General features: G+C 44.1%; 1 protein-coding gene across 2 annotated transcripts in view; it reads right to left on the minus strand.

The window, feature by feature from the left end:
* Positions 1-4,663: 4,663 nt before the first annotated feature.
* USP32 (ubiquitin specific peptidase 32) overlaps positions 4,664-21,335 on the minus strand; it is a 433,758-nt gene continuing 417,086 nt past the window's right edge. For both annotated transcript variants that reach the window (XM_063954012.1, XM_063954011.1), the window contains exons 32-34: positions 16,998-17,419; positions 15,835-15,927; positions 4,664-9,236 (exon numbers count right to left, since the gene is read on the minus strand). In XM_063954012.1, coding sequence (XP_063810082.1) covers positions 9,063-9,236; positions 15,835-15,927; positions 16,998-17,419 — 689 coding nt within the window. In that variant the 3' untranslated portion in view covers positions 4,664-9,062. The remainder of the gene's footprint in view (positions 9,237-15,834; positions 15,928-16,997; positions 17,420-21,335) is intronic.

The raw sequence follows: 21,335 nt of genomic DNA on the forward strand, positions 1-21,335 counted from the left end.
AGAGAAATGTGGCTGAGAAGGAGTGTTCTTATGTAGGCAAAGTGCAGTTACAGTGTGTTTGCATAAATGTGGCCCATGCTTACCAGTAGACAAGTACATACAGCAGCGGTTCTCATAGTGTGTGCAGCAGCCCACTTACAGGGGTGCCGTGAAATGGCTGGGAAGTCCGGTCTCTGAAGTAACCGCCGGCATTCCCGAACATGTAGCTCAGCCCGACATTGTCGGGTTGAGCTACATGTCAGCTCAATATTGGTGATCGCTGAACGACGTGCGGAAGCGCGCACTGTTCACCAATAATACCCCCATACATACTGGACGATATGTCGTTTTCGTAAATTTTTTAGTCTGAAATTGCCCAGTGTGTATCCGGCTTTACAGTAGAAGATAATGTAGAAAAAGTACTTGATATATAAACATTTCTGCGTTAGCAGACATGACACTGAAATAAGCATCTGGGAGAAAGAAACTCAGAGTTAGACTTCTACTACAAACTGCTTTACGGGGCAGTACGGATGGTGTAATGGTTAGCATTACTGCCTCACAGCACTGCAGATGCAGCAAAAAGACGCTCAGTGTATCAGAGACCCTGGGCTGCAACTTTAATGGTGCAAAACTTGGTATTACACTCGTACAGAGCTGCAGATGAAGCACAACGAAACTTGGGAGTGAGGAGAAGCTGCAGCTGCTTGTATTGGAGCCCTTTTTACATAGGTTCAGTGGCATACAGAGGTTCAAACATCGCACACCAAATTGGTCAGTGTAAGCTGGCAATGCCGTCTAGCCGCTCCTATGTGGTTTAATTATGTGAATAAAATGCACATCTTCAGCGAGAAACACTCAGCGCAGTCGAGTCGCAATGAGAAAAGACATATCTCTATGACTATACTGAAAAAATACGATGTGTGGAGTGTTGAAAAATATAAAATGTTATTGGATTTATAACACTTCGAACATATATACACTGCTCAAAAAAATAAAGGGAACACTAAAATAACATCCTAGATCTGAAGGAATGAAATATTCTTATTAAATACTTTGTTCTTTACATAGTCAATGTGCTGACAACAAAATCACACAAAAATTATCAATGGAAATCAAATGTATTAACCCATGGAGGTCTGGATTTGGAGTCCCACTCAAAATTAAAGTGGAAAAACACACTACAGGCTGATCCAACTTTGATGTAATGTCCTTAAAACAAGTCAAAATAAGGCTCAGTAGTGTGTGTGGCCTCCACGTGCCTGTATGACCTCCCTACAACGCCTGGGCATGCACCTGATGAGGTGGCGGATGGTCTCCTGAGGGATCTCCTCCCAGACCTGGACTAAAGCATCCGCCAACTCCTGGACAGTCTGTGGTGCAACGTGGCGTTGGTGGATGGAGCGAGACATGATGTCCCAGATGTGCTCAATTGGATTCAGGTCTGGAGAACGGGCAGGCCAGTCCATAGCATCAATGCCTTCGTCTTGCAGGAACTGCTGACACACTCCAGCCACATGAGGTCTAGCATCGTCTTGCATTAGGAGAAACCCAGGTCTAACCGCACCAGCATATGGCCTCACAAGGGGTCTGAGGATCTCATCTCGGTACCTAATGGCAGTCAGGCTACCTCTGGCGAGCACATGGAGAGCTGTGCGGCCCCCCAAAGAAATGCCACCTCACACCATTACTGACCCACTGCCAAACCGGTCATGCTGGGGGATGTTGCACGCAGAACGTTCTCCTTGGCGTCTCCAGACTGTCACATCTGTCACATGTGCTCAGTGAGAACCTGCTTTCATCTGTGAAGAGCACAGGGCGCCAGTGGCGAATTTGCCAATCTTGGTGTTCTCTGGCAATAGCCAAACGTCCTGCACGGTGTTGGGCTGTAAGCACAACCCCCACCTGTGGACGTCAGGCCCTCATACCACCCTCATGGAGTCTATTTCTGATCGTTTGAGTAGACACATGCACATTTGTGGCTTGCTGGAGGTCATTTTGCAGGGCTCTGGCAGTGCTCCTCCTGTTCCTCCTTCCACAAAGGCGGAGGTAGCGGTCCTGCTGCTGGGTTGTTGCCCTCCTATACGTCTCCTGATGAACTGGCCTGTCTCCTGGTAGCGCCTCCATGCTCTGGACACTACGCTGACAGACACCGCAAACCTTCTTGCCACAGCTCGCATTGATGTGCCATCCTGGATGAGCTGCACTACCTGAGCCACTTGTCTCATGCTACCACTAGAGTGAAAGCACCGCCAGCTTTCAAAAGTGACCAAAACATCAGCCAGAAAGCATAGGAGCTGAGAAGTGGTCTGTGGTCACCACCTGCAGAACAACTCCTTTATTGGGGGTGTCTTGCTAATTGCCTATAATTTCCACCTGTTGTCTATTCCATTTGCACAACAGCATGTGAAATTGATTGCCAATCAGTGTTGCTTCCTAAGTGGACAGTTTAATTTCACAGAAATGTGATTGACTTGGAGTTACATTGTGTTGTTTAAGTGTTCCCTTTTTTTTTTGAGCAGTGTAGTTGAATGTGTAAAGTCAAGAATAGTGGCCTACTTACTTGTGAGGTGGAGATACCGTTGCCCTAATCAAGGTTGTCTGCTCATCTGACAGTTTATGGCACCATGGCATATTATTAACGTCCTACCTCACAGAGGTATTATTTATCAGGGGCTTCAGGGTTTTACCAAGCTCAACACAGACCTTGTCCACAGAAGCTAAAAGGCAGGGAATGGGCAGGATCCCAGTGCTACAAAGTCTGATCACCCATGGGTCTTGTCAGGAAAGCATATGTAAACAATATAAATTATCTCCTGCTTGAACATTTCAACAAAACATATAGGTCTACTATACAGATCTATACTTTAAACTGGTTCCAGAACAGGCACAATATAACTAAAACATGTCACATTTACCATGGTACAGGTAAATTGTGTTTTCTCCTTATTTGTGCCTTTTTACATTCCTAAATGAATCCGACCATCCTCTGAGCAGCATTTAGAGGTCTATTTACTAAGCCTTGGTTGGATATAAAGTCAACGGAGATAAAGACCCAGCCAATCGTCTCCTGTCATGTCACAGGCTGGGTTTGAAAAATGACAGTTAGGAGATGATTGGCTGGTACTTTTGTCACCATCCACTTTATCTCCTTTCAAGGCTTAGTAAATAGACACCTAAATATTCAAGTGTAGTACTGACCAAGCACACAGTCCATGTGCTGGCAGGAGCATGCTCACTGTGCACCTGACACATTCTGTGATGTCATTAACACTCAGAATATTGCCAGCTTTCAGGCACTAACATGTTAAGATTACTCACAGTACTGTCTGCTAACAATCACAGCAGTGATATATGCAGCACAGAATATGGAGTGTCATAATTACTGTAGTTTTGATTAAGGGTGTATTTTTGTCTACTCATTAGGTACACTATTATTAGTGCTATTTAATTAAGATAATGCCTATGGTACACACCTATACTATCATTGGCCTAATCACCTGATACCGGCTGATCAGCCAGACGATTGTATAGGTGTGTATCAGGTAGCATTAGCTGTAAACAACTTAAAAACCTCCAGCAATGTCGGAAACCAGGAGGCCGCATCTTTAGTGCTGTTTAATATTTTAGATGCCCAACCTCCTGATCCCATAGTAGACCTTAAGGTGCCCAACACGGTGCTATTTGTGCTAGATGCGACTTGAGCCTATACAATGTGTGCTATGCGATTTGGACTAAGTGGGTATGCTATTTGAACTACATCCGATTTTGAATACACTACAATGTACTATGGGGGTCATTCCGAGTTGATCGCAGCGCAGCGATCAGTGAAAAACACGGCAAATCTGCGCATGCACCACAATGCGCACGTGCGACGTACGGGAACAAAGAGCATTGTGGTTTTGCACAGGTTCTAGCGAAGCTTTCAGTCGCACGGCCGAATGCAGGAAGATTGACATGAAGTGGGCGTTTCTGGGTGTCAACCAACCGTTTTCAGGGAGTGCTCAGAAAAACGCAGGCGTGGCTGGGCGAACGCGTGACGTCAAAAGCCGTCCCTCCGTCGTTACAATCAAAGCACACGAAGAGTAACTTCAGGGCTGGTCTTGTTTTGCACAAAATGAGTTTGCAGGCGCTCTGCTGCACAAGCGTTCGCACTCCTGCAAAGCTAAAATACACTCCCGGTGGGCAGCGACAATGCGTTTGCACGGCTGCTAAAAGTAGCTAGCGAGCAATCAATTCGGAATGACCCCCTATATGCGATGTAGTACAAAAATACCTGCCTGCACATACTATTATGCCTTGAGATATGGACTAGACGGGAGCGCGCATCACATCGCAAGGGACAATACACACAGCGCAATTTGAACTCGACGCAATGCTATTTGAACTAAATAGATCACACATCATGCGAGAATTGCACCGTGTGGGCACCATTACACACTGACATATTTCTTGCTCAAAGTGTACAGGGTCACAGCGGGTCAAGCTGGGTACACACTACTTGTCTAATCAGCAGTGTCAGCCGAGTGATCGCAAAGTGTGTACCCAGCTTAACACAGGTAACAGTATTTCCATCTGCTGGCTCCTGGGGTACAACTACAACTGATGGAAAACACACTATTTAGGTAATGCATCGTTCTGTACAATAACAAAAACCGAAATAATTCAGTCCATGGAAAACATCTGCATCCACAGTTTTTAATTTGTTGGAATAATAGTTACAGTTAACAAGGTCACTCCATGTACAATAACCAATACTTTTTTTTATACATCTCATATTTCAATAACATCAACACTATTTTATTTACAGAGCACATATGTACATAAAAATCTTTCTAAAGTCAGTGCATTGTCAATATTTATACATGAATTTACAAAGTGAACATAGTGAACGGTTAATTTCATAAATGTCCTGGTAATTTCTGAGCTCATATAATTTTATAATTTAAAAAAATAATTACAACCAAGCATAAGACAAATAAGATTAAAAAACAGAAGTATGCTACCAACATAAATATGATTATTTAAACAATCTCCATCTTTTTCCCACTAAAGTTTGTTCATAACAAATAAATGCACTTTTTCACATTTTTTTTGTTTTAATTATGTAAGAAAATTTAGAGGCATAAACTGTGTTGTTATACTGGCACATCCTAAAATATATTGGGAAACATGGGTGCGGACATAGTTAGGATGGAACTTGTGAGCCCGGAAGGATGACTAACACTGTTAACCCGTAATTTTTATTACATATTATCTATCTGAACAGTTCCCGACTTCCACCTATACAGCTTTTGACACTGTCTAACTTAATAAACAGATAACACACATGACTTTACTTATACTGTAGACAAATTCAGAACAATGAGATGCACTGTGGTAACTAAACGTTTAAAAGTAATAGGAGACATAGATATGGTAGGAGAACATTCATATTAAGAAACAGGTATTTCCATGTACGTGGGGAACTTGTACAAGTTCACAATATTGGGGCGAGTGACAGGTGTCCACACACAGGTCAACTGCGGTCATCTCCAAATGAATTCATCATGCCCAATAATTAGCCGATCTGATGGTTATTTAATTTACGGTTTATTTTTGAGGCCGTATGCTCTGCAATATCAGCCCAATGCTCTATTATTGCTGCAGATATTAACAGTAGCTTAATAAAAAACAAAGTAGCCATCCAAAGATCTGCTTATAATTTGCACTATACTGATGTCCCCCCCAGCTGACCTGAGAACCGATGGTACGATATATTGTGTGACAGAACACACTGCACGACCGGGAGATATCGTTATCATTCACCTGCATGCCGTCGTTAGCGGTGTCGGCCTATCTGACATACAGCACGTCAGGTTGGACGACCCTGCTTATGACAGCTGGGAGTGCGCAATCGCAGGTACACACTAGGCAAAATATCACCATATCGTTCAATGTTTACCTGGCCTAAAGCTATAATCTGACAGACTGTAATAACCAGATGGAGCTGATGTTCAATTAAATGCAAAAAAATATTCAAGCATCTATAATTTGGCAAATCAAAAGAACTATAAAAATATTACTTTCCACGTGAAAATAAATGTAAACAGCCTACTACTGGGTCTCTGTTTCAATTAAAGGTAAATTGAATATAACGACCATAGAGCACTGCGCACAATGAAACACTTATCTATGCTTACAAACGTGCTATGTTACCGAACATCTTGGTACATTTTTGTCTCAGTACTTAATTCATTTCCTATGTCTATAAACCAGTAGTTTACACAGCGGCTATAATTCATGTGGCAAACGAAGATCTAGTTAATCAGTGCTACTGTACCTGTCTGACAAAGGAATTTTATAAGTGGGCAACAAAACATACATAGTGGCTTATGCTTGTATGGCAATGCAAAGTGTTATGGTATGGAAACACGGTCACATTTCAATGGCATACTTTGGTTAATCATCTGGTCAACCGTCTTCACTATAAGTAATCACATGGCACTTCAGTTTGCATATTTACATAACGGGGAAAAGATTAACTGGAGACAGAATGATTTACACTATGCGGTCCATACATGTCAGATATTGTGCTTATCTGTGTGTTGGTGAAAGCCATAATGAAGACATGTAGAGCTTAATAGATACAATATTGATGAGGGGAGTAGCTGGATAATTTAAGGTAAAAATTTTATATATTAACAGTGCAAACTTGTTGACAGACAGGTTCTACTTTCTAGCTGTCAATCTGAAAGAAGAATACAAATGCATTTAAATAATAAATGATGAGGCATTGGCCATTTTTGTTTTCATTTCTGCATCTCACCACAGACCATCAATAACAGGGCTTATGAGTAATGAATAAAGACATATCGACGTGTTATGCAACGTATATTGATCATTAACAACTTTGGAAACATTCCTGAGAAACACTGAAATTGGCAAGCTTTTAGAGTCCCTTACAATATGAAATAGAACATATTTGCAATATACACAAGGTGACACAGTAAGGTTAATAATCAATGAGTGTGCAGTTTGTGTATGTCCTTTGTATAAACCTTGGATGGTGTAATGCAAAAAACATAACCATGAATTTCCCCGAAACTATTGCAGAAAGAGTACAAAAATCAAGTCTTGTATTAATGCACATCAACTCACTGATCAATAAAATCTTATAAAATATTAAGAGGAGGAAGCTCATATATACCTTCTGAGGTCTGTACTCTAACTAAACAGAGATACATGTTCCAGGTGGTTGACTGCTCCCCTTAAGATGAGCAATCGGAATAAAACAGTGGTAAAAACTTAGCTGGTTTAGTAGTCTATTATGCTGGGTTACACTAAACAGCACATTCTCACTGCAGCACCTCAGCATGAAGTGCTTTTCAGATTAAGTTTTCACTATTTTAAGAGCACCCAGTTTAGAGGGAAAACTGAAGTGGATTTGGTAAATTATAAAACGATGTATAAATTACTTGATGAAGAGCCAATTCATATACCATAAAACATTACTGATGCTTCAGCATTAAATTTAGAAAACAGGGAGATACTTGTCTCTCAGAAGACAAAAAAAGAGTAGCATGTTATTTTGTATAAACCTGCAAGAACTAAAGTTTTGTTTTTATTTTGCCTTTTCTTAAATCATGTGTGCTTAGATAGGAAAAGATACAAATATGACACTAGCACAAAACGTTTCGTTTAATATGTACATTGTATAAATTCCCACAGAGTTTTCTTCAACTAGACTCAAATCATTAATGTACTTTTAAATGCCTCAGCCTTATTCAAGACGATTCAACACGCTAAAACAAGCTCAGATGTTTCCACATTATACATGTGACTTGAAAACATTGGTATTTTATCTTCTTGTGTATATTTAGGGGTGTATTCAATAGGACGGAGAGAATCCGACACTGCAGTATTAAATTTGCGGGCACTTTTGACAGGTTTTTGCCCGTTTTCGACAATGCCATTCCGACTTTTTTTTTTTTTAAAGTCGAATCGGCATTGTCGAAAACGGGCCAAAAACTTCTAGAAAACGCCCTCAAATTCCGCAATGTACGTGTATCGGTGGTGAATTCGCCGATACACGTACTTTACGACAGGGTCAGATTTTCCGACCTGTCTAATTTATTGAATAGGGCAGGCACGAATTCGCCTGAAAAACGGGCGTTTTTGGACGGGCCGGAAAATCCGACCATAATTAAATACACCTACTAATCTATAAAAGTGTCACAGCAAACGAATAATGTATTTTGCAGTGCTTTTCATTGGTATGTCATAAAAATCTATAGTTAACATTGTCATTTTTATAAGTGCATGCAAATAATAGCACCGTGTTTCAGAGTGATGCAAGTGCATGGTTTTAGTAATGAAGTTTATTTTTCACAATGAAGCCAAATGCTCTCTGATACTGTACTTTCAAGCTGTCCAAAATGGAAATTGCCATGACAAAGGAATAGAACAAGGAAATGTGTTTTTCAAACATATTTATGTTATAGTGCTCACTTTAGCACCCTGCACCTAATCAGTGAGGAGGGCATATTTTCATTTTTAGAGGCAACATTGTAGACGTGATGTTTCCCTACAGATACTGTAGCGTTTGCCCTTAAAAAATAAAATATACCATCCTCAATAATTAGGTGCAGGGTTCTAGAGTGAAGACTATGTAAGCCATGATATTTTTCCATCTTAAGCACACATGAAAAAGGCCTAGTACATTTATTTAGTGAAATTTAAACAGTGAATTCCAACATTTCAGAAACTGCTTTAAACCATTTAAGTTATTTTCAAATTGTATTCGTGTTTTTTGCAGCTCAGAATAGTTATTGCTGGCTTATTATGCTTTCCCCAAATACAGTGCTCAACAGGACATAAAAAAAAAAAGTTTAAAATAAATAAAATATTATTGAACAAAATAGGACATTTAAAACAAACAATGCCATGTTACCTATATTTGTTGAATGGCCCTACATGCATTGGTGACCTCAACACCAGTATGTTTAGATTAATTAATGACAGCTTAACATTATTCTCTAGGTCTCCTTTTGATCATCCTTTCTTACGCCAATGTATACATTAACTGTATAGAAACAACCATTTTACTGCAGCACACAATATTTTTTATAATCCGATTCAAAGTCTTCATCCATGCTGCTAGTGTCTGCCATCTTTTTCCCATCAATCTTTGGCAGAAATTGTGCATAGTCTACCCCTTGCTGCTCATAGAATAGGATGTAAGCAGAATCTGTATCAATTTCATCAGGATGCAACTCCTGTTGATTAAAAAAAAGACATACACTGTGTTTAATAATAGTATTAAATAAAATGGAATAATAATAATAATAATAATAATAATAAATAAAAAAAATGATTTGCTCTCTGTATGCAAATACCCCTGCCACTATTGTTTTGTAAATGGCACAACACACATCCGATCAGCTACAACTGCTACATTGATGCATTTTAACTAGGCAACTAACTAACTTTCTCTAACGTCCTTGAGGATGCTGGGACTCCGTAAGGACCATGGGGAATAGACGGGCTCCGCAGGAGATAGGGCACTTTAAGAAAGCTTTGGATTCTGGGTGTGCACTGGCTCCTCCCTCTATGCCCCTCCTCCAGACCTCAGTTTTACACTGTGCCCAGAGCAAGATGGGTGCACTTGCAGAGGGATCTCCAGAGTTCTCTGCCTGAAAGCATTTTTGTTTGGATTTTTCTTTCTACTTTTTACTACTTTTTCACAGGGAGCACTGCTGGCAACAGGCTCCCTGCATCGAGGGACTGAGGAGAGAGGAGCAGACCTTCTTGTCAAAGATAGGCTCTGCTTCCTCGGCTACTGCACACCATTAGCTCCAGAGGGGGTGAACGCAGGTTCTTACTGGGCGTCCACCCCCGGAGCCGCGCCGCCGTTCTCCTCACAGAGCCAGAAGTACAGAAGTCAGAAGACGTCTCAGGCGGCAGAAGCCTTCAGCTTCACTGAGGTAAGGCACAGCACTGCAGCTGTCCGTCATTGCTCCCATACACCTCACACACTCCGGTCACTGTAAGGGTGCAGGGCGCAGGGGGCGCCCTGGGCAGCAATATAAACCTCTGCATGGCAAAAAGACTATATACATGTACAGGTGGGCTCTGTACATGTATATAAAAGAGCCCCCGCCATATTTTAAAAAGTTTGAGCGGACAGAAGCCCGCCGCCGAGGGGGCGGGGCTTCTCCCTCAGCACTCACCAGCGCCATTTTCTCTCCACAGCACTGCTGAGAGGAAGCTCCCCGGACTCTCCCCTGCTTACACATAGGGTGCTTAAAAGAGAGGGGGGGGGGCTGCACATAAATGGCGGTTTACATATTACACAGCGCTGCTGGGGAATAACAGTTTGTGTTGGTCTCCAGGGTTATTGCGCTGGGGTGTGTGCTGGCATACTCTCTGTTTCTCCAAAGGGCCTTGACAGAGATACTGTCTTCAGAAAAGGGGTTCCCTGTGTGTGTGAAGTGTGTCGGTACGCGTGTGTCGACATGTTTGACAAGGAAGGCTCGCGTACTGTGGAGGGGGAGTGTTTGAATGTCAGGTCGCCGTCGGCAGCGCCGACACCGGAGTGGGTGGATATGCTGAATGTCTTGAATGCAAATGTCAATCTATTGCATAAAAGGTTAGACAAGGCAGAAGCTAGGGATCAGTCAGGTACCCAGTCCATTCCTGTCCCTGTGGCGCCAGGCCCGTATCCCAGATCGATGACACAGATACCGACACAGATTCTGACTCTAGTGTCGACTATGAAGATGCAAAATTACAGCCGAAGGTGGCAAAAGGTATTCGGTACATGATTATGGCCATTAAAGAAGTTTCGCATATTACTGAGGAACCCCCTGTCCCTGACACGAGGGTACACATGTATAAAGAGAAAAAGCCTGAAGTCACTTTTCCATCATCATTTGAATTAAGTGAATTGTGCGAAAAGGCTTGGGACTATCCAGATAGGAGACCACAAGTTCCCAAAAGGATTCTTATGGCGTATCCTTTTCCACAAACTGATAGGATACGCTGGGAATCTTCACCAAAAGGTGGACAAGGCGCTGACACGCTTGTCCAAAAAGGTGGCACTGCCTTCTCAGGATACGGCTTCCCTCAAGGAACCGGCTGATCGCAGGCAGGAAATTACCTTGAAGCACATTTACACTCACTCAGGTACTATTGCTAGACCGGCTATGGCGTCGGCCTGGGTTTGTAGTGCGGTTGTGGCATGGGCAGATTCCTTATCTACGGAGATTGACACCTTAGATAGGGATGCCATTCAAATGACCATAGAGCATATCAGAGATGCTGCCTTGTATATGAGAGATGCTCAGAGAGACATTTGTTTATTAAGCTCCAGAATAAATGCTATGTCTATTTCTGCTAGGCGACTCCTGTGGACCCGGCAGTGGACGGGAGATGCCGATTCTAAGCGGCACATGGAGTCCTTGCCATACAAGGGGGAGGAGTTGTTTGGAGACAGCCTCTCGGACCTTGTCTCTACGGCTACGGCTGGTAAGTCGAATTTCTTACCTTATGTCCCCCCGCAGCATACTAAGAAGGCACCTCATTATCAAATGCAGTCCTTTCGTTCCAATAAAAACAAGAAGGTACGGGGATCATCCTTTGTTGCCAGAGGGAAAGGCAGGGGAAAAAAGCTGCACACAGCTAGTTCCCAAGAGCAGAAGTCCTCCCCTGCAAAGTCCACCGCATGACGCTGGGGCTTCACGGGGGGAGGCAGATCTGTTGGGGGCTCATCTTCGGTTTTTCAGCCACGTCTGGGTTCAATCGCAGGTGGATCCCTGGGCAGTAGAGATTGGCTAGAATTCGAAGACTTGCCTCCTCGCCGGTTTTTCAAATCGGCTCTGCCGACTTCACCGTCAGAGAGGGAGTCAGTGTTGACAGCAATCCAAAAATTGTATGTTCAACAGGTGATTGTCACAGTTCCTCATCTCCAGCAGGGAGAGGGATATTATTCAACCCTGTTTGTGGTCCCGAAACCGGACGGTTCGGTCAGGCCCATTTTAAACCTGAAATCTCTGAACTTGTACTTGAAAAGGTTCAAGTTCAAAATGGAATCACTCCGAGCGGTCATCACCAGCCTGGAGGGGGGGGGGGGGGGGATGATTGGATGGTGTCCCTGGACATAAAGGATGCATACCTTCATGTTCCAATATTCCTCCCCATCAGGCGTTCCTGAGATTTGCAGTGCAAGACTGTCACTACCAATTTCAGACCTTGCCGTTTGGGCTTTCCACGGGCCCGAGGGTTTTCACCAAAGTAATGGCGGAAATGATGGTGCTCCTGCGCAGGCAGGGGGTCACAATTATCCCATACTTGGACGATCTCCTAATAAAGGCGAGATCTCGGGAGAAGTTGCTGGACAGCGTGTCTCTGTCCGTGAAGACGTTGCAGCTACACGGCTGGATTCTCAATATACCGAAGTCCCAGCTAGTTCCTACAACGCGTCTGACCTTTCTGGGCCTGATCCTAGACACAGACCAGAAAAAGGTTTTTCTTCCGATCGAAAAGGTTCAGGAACTCATGACCATGGTCAGGAACCTATTGAAACCAAAGAAGGTTTCAGTGGATCAGTGCACGCGGGTCCTGGGGAAGATGGTGGCTTCATACGAGGCCATCCTTTTCGGCAGATTCCATGCGAGGACTTTTCAATGGGACCTCTTGGACAAGTGGTCGGGGTCCCATTTACAAATGCATCAAAGGATCACCCTGTCTCCCAGGACCAGGGTATCTCTCCTGTGGTGGCTGAACAGTGCTCACCTTCTAGAGAGTCGCAGGTTCGGCATTCAGGACTGGGTCCTGGTAACCACGGACGCAAGCCTCCGAGGCTGGGGAGCAGTGGCACTGGGAAGAAATTTCCAAGGTCTCTGGTCAAGCCTGGAGACTTGTCTCCACATCAACGTCCTGGAGTTGAGGGCCATATACAACGCCCTGCGTCAAGCGGAGAACTTACTTCGGAGAAGACCGGTTCTGATTCAGTCAGACAATGTCACGGCAGTGACTCATATAAACCGCCAAGGCGGAACAAGGAGCAGAGTGGCCATGGCAGAAGCGACCAGGATTCTGCGCTGGGCGGAAGGCCATGTAAGCGCGCTGTCAGCTGTGTTCATCCCGGGGGTGGACAACTGGGAGGCGGACTTCCTCAGCAGGCACGACCTGCATCCGGGGGAGTGGGACTTCATCAAAAAGTCTTTGCACAGATCGCGGATCGGTGGGGCCTGCCTCAAATAGACATGATGGCGTCCCGTCTCAACAAAAAGCTAAAGCGGTATTGCGCCAGGTCAAGGGACCCTCAGGCGGTAGCGGTAGACGCTCTGGTGACACCTTGGGTGTTCAGATCGGTCTATGTGTTTCCTTCTCTTACTCTCATACCCAAGGTGTTGAGAATTGTAAGAATAAGCAGGGTCAGAACAATCCTCATTGTTCCAGATTGGCCACAGAGGACTTGGTATCCGGAACTGCAAGAGTTGCTCACAGAAGATCCGTGGCCTCTTCCTCTAAGGCAGGACCTGCTGCAGCAGGGGCCCTGTCTGTTCCAAGACTTACCGTGGGTGCGTTTGACGGCATGGCGGTTGAACGCCGGATCCTAGCGGAAAAAGGAATTCCGGAGGAAGTCATTCCTACCCTGATCAAGGCTAGGAAAGATGTGACGTTGAAACATTATCACCGTATATGGCGGAAATATGTTTCTTCGTGTGAGGCCAGAGCTGCTCCTATGGAGGAGTTCCATTTGGGCCGTCTACTTCACTTCCTTCAAACAGGAGTGACCTTGGGCCTAAAATTAGGGTCCATAAAGGTCCAGATTTCGGCCTTATCCAGTTTCTTTCAAAGAGAATTAGCCTCTCTTCCTGAGGTACAGACTTTTGTGAAGGGGGTGCTGCATATTCAGCCTCCCTTTGTGCCTCGGGTGGCGCCTTGGGATCTTAACGTGGTGTTACGTTTCCTCAAGTCACCTTGGTTTGAACCACTTAAAACTGTGGAGTTGAAATACCTCACGTGGAAAGTGGTCATGTTGTTAACGTTAGCTTCGGCGAGACGTGTTTCAGAATTGGCGGCTTTATCGCATAAAAGCCCATACTTGGTTTTTCACGTGGATAGGGCAGAGTTGAGGACTCGTCCTCACTTTCTGCCAAAAGTGGTCTCATCTTTTCATGTGAACCAACCTATTGTCGTGCCTGTGGCTACAAGGGACTTGGAGGATTCCGAGTCCCTGGATGTAGTCAGGGCTTTGAAGATTTATGTGACCAGAACGGCTCGGATCAGGAAGACTGAAGCTTTGTTTGTTCTGTATGCGGCCAACAAGGTTGGCGCCCCTGCTTCATAGCAGACTATTGCTCGCTGGATCTGTAATACGATTCAGCAGGCGCATTCTACGGCAGGATTGCCGTTACCGAAATCGGTTAAGGCCCACTCCACTAGGAAAGTGGGCTCTTCTTGGGCGGCTGCCCGAGGGGTCTCGGCATTACAGTTGTGCCGAGCAGCTACTTGGTCGGGGACAAACACCTTTGCAAAGTTCTATAAGTTTGATACCCTGGCTGAGGAGGACCTCCTGTTTGCTCAATCGGTGCTGCAGAGTCATCCGCACTCTCCCGCCCGTTTGGGAGCTTTGGTATAATCCCCATGGTCCTTACGGAGTCCCAGCATCCTCAAGGACGTTAGAGAAAATAATATTTTACTTACCGGTAAATCTATTTCTCGTAGTCCGTAGAGGATGCTGGGCGCCCGTCCCAAGTGCGGACTTCTTCTGCATGACTTGTATATAGTTATTGCTTACATAAGGGTTATGTTCTAGTTTTCGGTGATACCGGGGCTATGTTGTTGTTCATACTGTTAACTGGGTAAGTTTATCTTAAGTTATACGGTGTGATTGGTGTGGCTGGTATGAATCTCGCCCTTAGATTTACAAAAATCCTTCCTCGTACTGTCCGTCTCCCCTGTACACAGTTTCCCTAACTGAGGTCTGGAGGAGAGGCATAGAGGGAGGAGCCAGTGCACACCCAGAATCCAAAGCTTTCTTAAAGTGCCCTATCTCCTGCGGAGCCCGTCTATTCCCCAAGGTCCTTATGGAGTCCCAGCATCCTCTACGGACTACGAGAAATAGATTTACCGGTAAGTAAAATCTTATTTAATATGTATGCCAGTTGAAAGGAGCAATGATAATATTCTAAAACAAAATAAAAAGCTGTGCTGTTTAACAGGGAGACCATCGCCCAAAATAACCACCAAAAATGGATATATTTCTAAGTACATTGTATTACAGGTTGAGTATCCCTTATCCAAAATGCTTGGGACCAGAGGTATTTTGGATATCGGATTTTCCCGTATTTTGGAATAATTACATACCATAATGAGATATCATGGTGATGGGACCTAAGTCTAAACACAGAATGCATTTATATTACATATACACCTTATACACACAGCCTGAAGGTCATTTTAGCCAATATTTTTAATAACTCTGTGTATTAAACAAAGTGTGTGTACATTCACACAATTCATTTATGTTTCATATACACCTTATACACACAGCCTGAAGGTCATGTAATACAATATTTTTAATAACTTTGTGTATTAAACAAAGTTTGTGTACATTGAGCCATCAAAAAACAAAGATTTCATTATTTCACTCTCACTCAAAAAAGTCCGTATTTCGGAATAGTCCGTATTTCGGAATATTTGGATATGGGATACTCAACCTGTATAAATAAAGCTAAAATAGTGGCTCCAGCTGCTGGATCTTCTCCCCTTGGTTGGACATCCCATTTAAACTTCAGAATTTTTTTTTTTTTTAACACAATGAAACCACCATGGAAAAAGGTGGGTGCAGCATCCACATCTTACCTTACAACTGCTGTCGTTGTAGCAGTACCATTTGTCATTTGGATTTTTGGCATAAGTAACATAATGACCTCCACCCATTATTCCTGAATGGCACTGAAGAAACAAAATTATTAATATAAAAATAAAGAGAACACTACAAAATAAATATTTGTTGTCTACCTCTTAAAGCAAAAATTGAGTTACTTATTAACATTCAGCACTGAATACACTGAATGACATCATAGCGGTGACGTCACAAGAAATCCCCAGTAGAGGCGGGGTATTAGTAGTGTACTAAATCTCGCATCTAACATGTAGACATCTATCTATGTAGACATCTATCTATGTAGACAGGAACAATTTGCTCTGGCTTAAGTGTGGGTACCTTACAGAAAGGTTTTTTTCTCTCTTACATGTGAGAAATAAAAGGTTGAGAAAAAAAGAAAAAAGAAAAACAGACTTTTTTCAAGTCTCCACCTTCGTTTTAGACCAAAATGAGATTTATGGCCTTCTTGTTAAATCCAATTATTTGAATCCTTTCAAGGGACACTGTTGCAGCAGTTACAGTATAATAGGGTGATACCAACTGATTGACATACACAAGGTTGACATTGTCAAAAGGTCAACACATGAAAAGGTCAAACAGAGTTGATGTTTTTTTTATTTTTTTTTGGGGGGGGGGGGGGGTTGTTACATTTTCCCTTTTAGCATGTGGAACCCCAATTAGTGTACTGCTTCGCTCACCATGCTTCAAGGCAAGGTGCCTCGCTCCGCTACACTTGGCACAGGTTACCATTACCATTGTAGGCCACGTGGATAGTAAAGTATGAAAAAGTACCCCAACAACATCCTGTCGATCATATGTGGTGTCGACCATTGTTATGTCGACAATTTTAACCTGTCAACCTTTTGACCACGTCGACCATTTGGTGTCAGCCTACTGACTGTCGACCTATCATCCGGATACTGTTGCAGCAGTATTCACTCTTGTAGGTAAATACACCTTTTTCATCCATCTCCTCACCTTTAAACTCTTTACCAATGAAAGCCCAGTTTGTAGACTAACAAAGCCCATAGGAAAGGACTGGGCAGAATAGAAGCAATCAATTCAAAAGCCAACTGTGTGAAAGCAGTCAATCACTCTATGTTAGTTTAGCTCATTAACTTAATGTTATGCTCCTTACCGAAATTGCATAAAGGTTATAGATAGGCTGACAGCAGATGTCTTCTCTTTGGTCATCAGTGATGTCCTCCTCTTCCCCCGTGTGGTTATCAAGCTGGCCATTGTTGCATGTGTTCTGCTCATTATTCAGTCCATTGATTAAAACCACCTCAGTGTCCTGATTTGTACCTAGCTCTGTTTGACTTCCACTCAAAACATGTCCTTTATTTGACTCTACCTGATCCAAAGTCTCTTTTGTTTCATTATCACCTCCACTGTCTTTGCTTTGATCCAAATTTTCTTTGCTGCTTGACAGTTTTTTGCCTCCTAGCTGAGGTAAACGTAGACGGCCTTTACCCCTTGCCAGGCACCTGGGGCTGTGGTTAGGACTGTTATTTTTACTTGAGGAGTTCGTAGCAGCTTTCCTTCCCTGGGATGGGGATGCTGAAAAACAAGGCCATATGCATAATGTAAAACAACTTAAGAGCATATTATTTTTGTGCAATAACAGCAAGTAATTAACAAATTTTAACTAAACATAACTGTTTAGAGAGACTGCAACTCTTCCAAGTTGTATCCATGGCAAAAAGTATTATAAGGGCACGTTTGTGCCCTTATATTAAAGCAGAATTGAATAAATGGATTTTTTTCCCATAGGGATTTTCTGAGAGTATGGCATGGTGCTTGAGGAGCTACACATCAGAAGTTATTTGACGTACTGAGCTGAAATTTGGTATGGATATGTAGAACCGTTGGTTGCTACTGCATGCCAAAGTCCAAAGCAAAAAAATAAAAAATAAGAAATTTGGAATAATCTGAATTTGAAAATGTCAGTGTTGTTCTTCTTCCTGTTTGACCAAAACTGCTACTTTTCACCTTTTTTGCTGTATGCTTGGGAAGGCATCACTCAGGGTTCAGGACGTGTTAAGATTAGGGGTTTGTTTTGTTAGATAATTCTGGTTTCAGTTTAGGGCCTTTTGGTGTTAAGGTTTTGAGAAAAGTACAGGTTTAAATTGAGTAAAATATGGCCCATATTTTAAAGATAGGGAATTTCAATTTGATGTGCATGCTCAATACATGGCCATCTACAGGGAAAGTAGAGTGACTTCACTTTGGTGTACAAACATGGCCGACTTTTCACCTTGCATCCAATTTTTACACAGTAAACTGTAGAGGAATTACTTACATTTGATTGATACAGTGGGGCAAGGGGTTGTTTTGGGGTTGGTGGGGGCACATTGTGACAATAATTAGCTATGGCATTGCTCTAATAAACAAGTGTAATTATTCAGTGTGAGCAGTGCCACAGGTCGGCTGTTACAGCACGTGATCAATGAGTGATATCACATAATTTATTTCTTTATTTACTGAACTGGTGAGAATTTCAAAAGTGCCATGTGTGCTAGGTGGCGGTGCAAGGAGAACCCCGGCGCTGTACACCGGCACACAAACTATATATGTGAAGGAGACGCACATCGGGCTTGGGGAGGAGCTGGGGGCTGTCTCCCCATCACTGACCCCCGGGCTGTGCTGTTCATCCTCTCCTGATACCCAGGCTGTGCTGAACCGCCACTGAACCCCAGCCTGTGTTGTCCCACCCAACCACTGGCACCTGGGCTGTCCTGCCCCCCACCCCCCCCAGCCATTGACCCCCAGACTGTGCTGTCCCTCCAGACACTGACCCTCAGGCTTTACCGTCTCCCACTCTACCCTCACTGACCCTTGAGCTGTGCTGTCCCCCATTCACTGACCCCCAGATATCGCTTTCTGGTCCCCCAGCAGAGGATGTGGTCTCCGCTCAACAAGTGATCATCGTCCTCCGGAGTGGTCTGTGATCAGTGTCCGTGTTCCGGCGATCGCGGTGCTGCCAATCAGCAAGGACAAGCAGCGGGAGCACTATGCGGATGGAGGAAGGTGAGGGGGTAGTCGTGGGCAGTCCCAACAGAACTCTCTTACCTGCTGCCTTCAGGACACCAGCAATTTCTATGGCAGCTCTAGGCAGGGAGGCACCAAGAGACCCCCCCAAACTAGTCCAGATCCGCTGCAGCAAGAGGTGAGGGCTGGCCTCAAAACATTGTGTCCACCCTGACATCACCAGCAGAAACCTGTGTGTATCCCCATGTTACCTTCTCCACCCTGTGTGTACCCCCATGTGTCACTTTCTGCCCCCTATGTGTACCAAATATGTCACCTTTTGCACCCTGTGTGAACTCCCATACGCCACCAGCAGCATCCTGTGTTTACCTCCTATATCACCCTATGGACCTGATTCAGTATCAGTTTTGCTAAATTAGCAAAACTACAACTGCTAACTATTGCATGCTGGGGGCCGTCTAGCATGCTAATGGCTGCCAGAATGTGATCGCAATTCAATTGCATCGCTGACCCCGCAAAATAAGTGATGCACCCTGTCTGCACAGCCTTACTCTGAAGGCAGACACAGCGCAGCCATCTTGCCTGTTGCAGCGGCCGCATGTGATGTCACACGGTCGCCCGGAAAACATCCCGGACCCGCCTGCGTTTCCGTTGCCATGCCCCATGCAACACCGCCCCTGTCTGTCAATCAAGCAGAGGCGTTCACATCAATGTGTGCACACTGACTCCGTTTTCCCTGTAGTCACTGAGGTAGGGAGGTACATGTGGGTCAGTTATTACAGGGGGCAAGTGATCACTGTAATCGCTGACCTTCGTGCACCTCCCTACCTCACCTGCACCCTAAAATCACTAACTTACGTGTACCGTCCTATCTCACCTGCACCCTGTAATCGCTGACTTCTGGGTACCTCCCTAGCTTCTCCCCATAATTGCTGAACAATATGTACCACCCCTGGTCCGTGTACCTTTCTACCCTCATTTGCACCTTATAATTGCTGACCTACGTGTACCTCCCTACCCTCACCTCTAATCACTAACCTACGTGTACCTCCCTACCCTCACCTATAATCTCTGACCTACATGTACCACATCTGTAATCACCAACATACGTGTACTTCCCTATCCAGACCTGCAATCAGTAAACTTACTATACGTGAATTTCCCTACCCTCATCTGCACCCTATAATCTATGACCTATGTGTACCCCCTTACATCACCTCTATCCTGCATGTACCACCCCTACATGCATGTACACCCTCTTACATCGTTGCACCCTGCGTGTACTTTTCCCCCCTACATCTCTTGCACCCTGGATGTACTTCTCCCCCCTACATCTCCTACGCATATCTCCTCCCCACATCACCTAAAATCTACGTGTATCCCCCCCGAACATCACCAGCAGCCTGCATGTATCCCTAATGCCCATATGCAGCTCTTTATTTGCACCAGAGTCCAAACACATAAGAACTGCAGCTCCCCTTGTCCTCCTCCTAAGGTGTCTGGAAGTCATTACCAGCATCATGCCAGTGGATTAAAGTCATCGCAACTTACTCCTATTGCAAAAAAGTGAAGGAGAGGGTTACACACTGGTCCCAGCATCTGTATGCACAGTAGCAGCTCCTGCTTATCTTCATACTCTTGGGCCAAGAGTCCACTCTCTTTAAAAGTAAGTCCCAAACTAGTAGACGGTGCTAGATTGTTCATATGGCAACCAGCACATCTGCGTTTACTCGTGATATATTTCTGCATGAATTCCTGTGTACCATTCTTGCTGACCCATGTCCTGAGTCAGCTCCTGCTTAGCTCCCCTGAACCACTGCCAATGTACAGTCTTGTGTATCTGAGCTGGACTTCATATTTGTATTCCACTGCTGTCTACTCCTTCTGTGATTTGTTTGCCTACATGTGTAGCAGTTCTCTGACTGATTTAATACAAGGATAGATTAATAAGTAAGGTAACAGGAGCTCTCATGTCTGTAATATCCTCTATTATGTTCTAATTTCCTGTCAGAGCAGGTAGACCACTGCTTCCCCACACAGCCTTTAAATTGTGCCTCATATCAGTCATACTGTCCCAACGTTAGTCATAAGATGGCGGGGCTGTCGGAAACATGGTCACACATTGAGGTGCGTAGTGTGATAAGATCTCTGCGTCACATCAGCAGCTGAAATTCATTGCCAACTTATTGAGGTGTATGGGAAAAACAATGTCACGGAAACAGGTTTGGATTTGGTGCCTTTGATAACTGCAGGCCAGTCCTTCACAATCTGACCAGTCATGCACGTCCACCACGGATAACAAATTGTGCCGCACTGAAGGTCTAATTCAGGCGGACAAATGTATTTGTGTATGAATACTGCTGACGAACTGAGCATCTCAGTGGGTATGGTGTACAACATTGTTAATGAGCCACAATGGCTCAGGAAAAAATGTGCACGCTGAGTACCAAAGCAACTCACAGAAGTTCACATAACCAATAGGATG

This window comes from Pseudophryne corroboree, chromosome 2 (genome assembly GCF_028390025.1).
Source record: "Pseudophryne corroboree isolate aPseCor3 chromosome 2, aPseCor3.hap2, whole genome shotgun sequence".
Classification (NCBI taxonomy): domain Eukaryota; kingdom Metazoa; phylum Chordata; class Amphibia; order Anura; family Myobatrachidae; genus Pseudophryne; species Pseudophryne corroboree.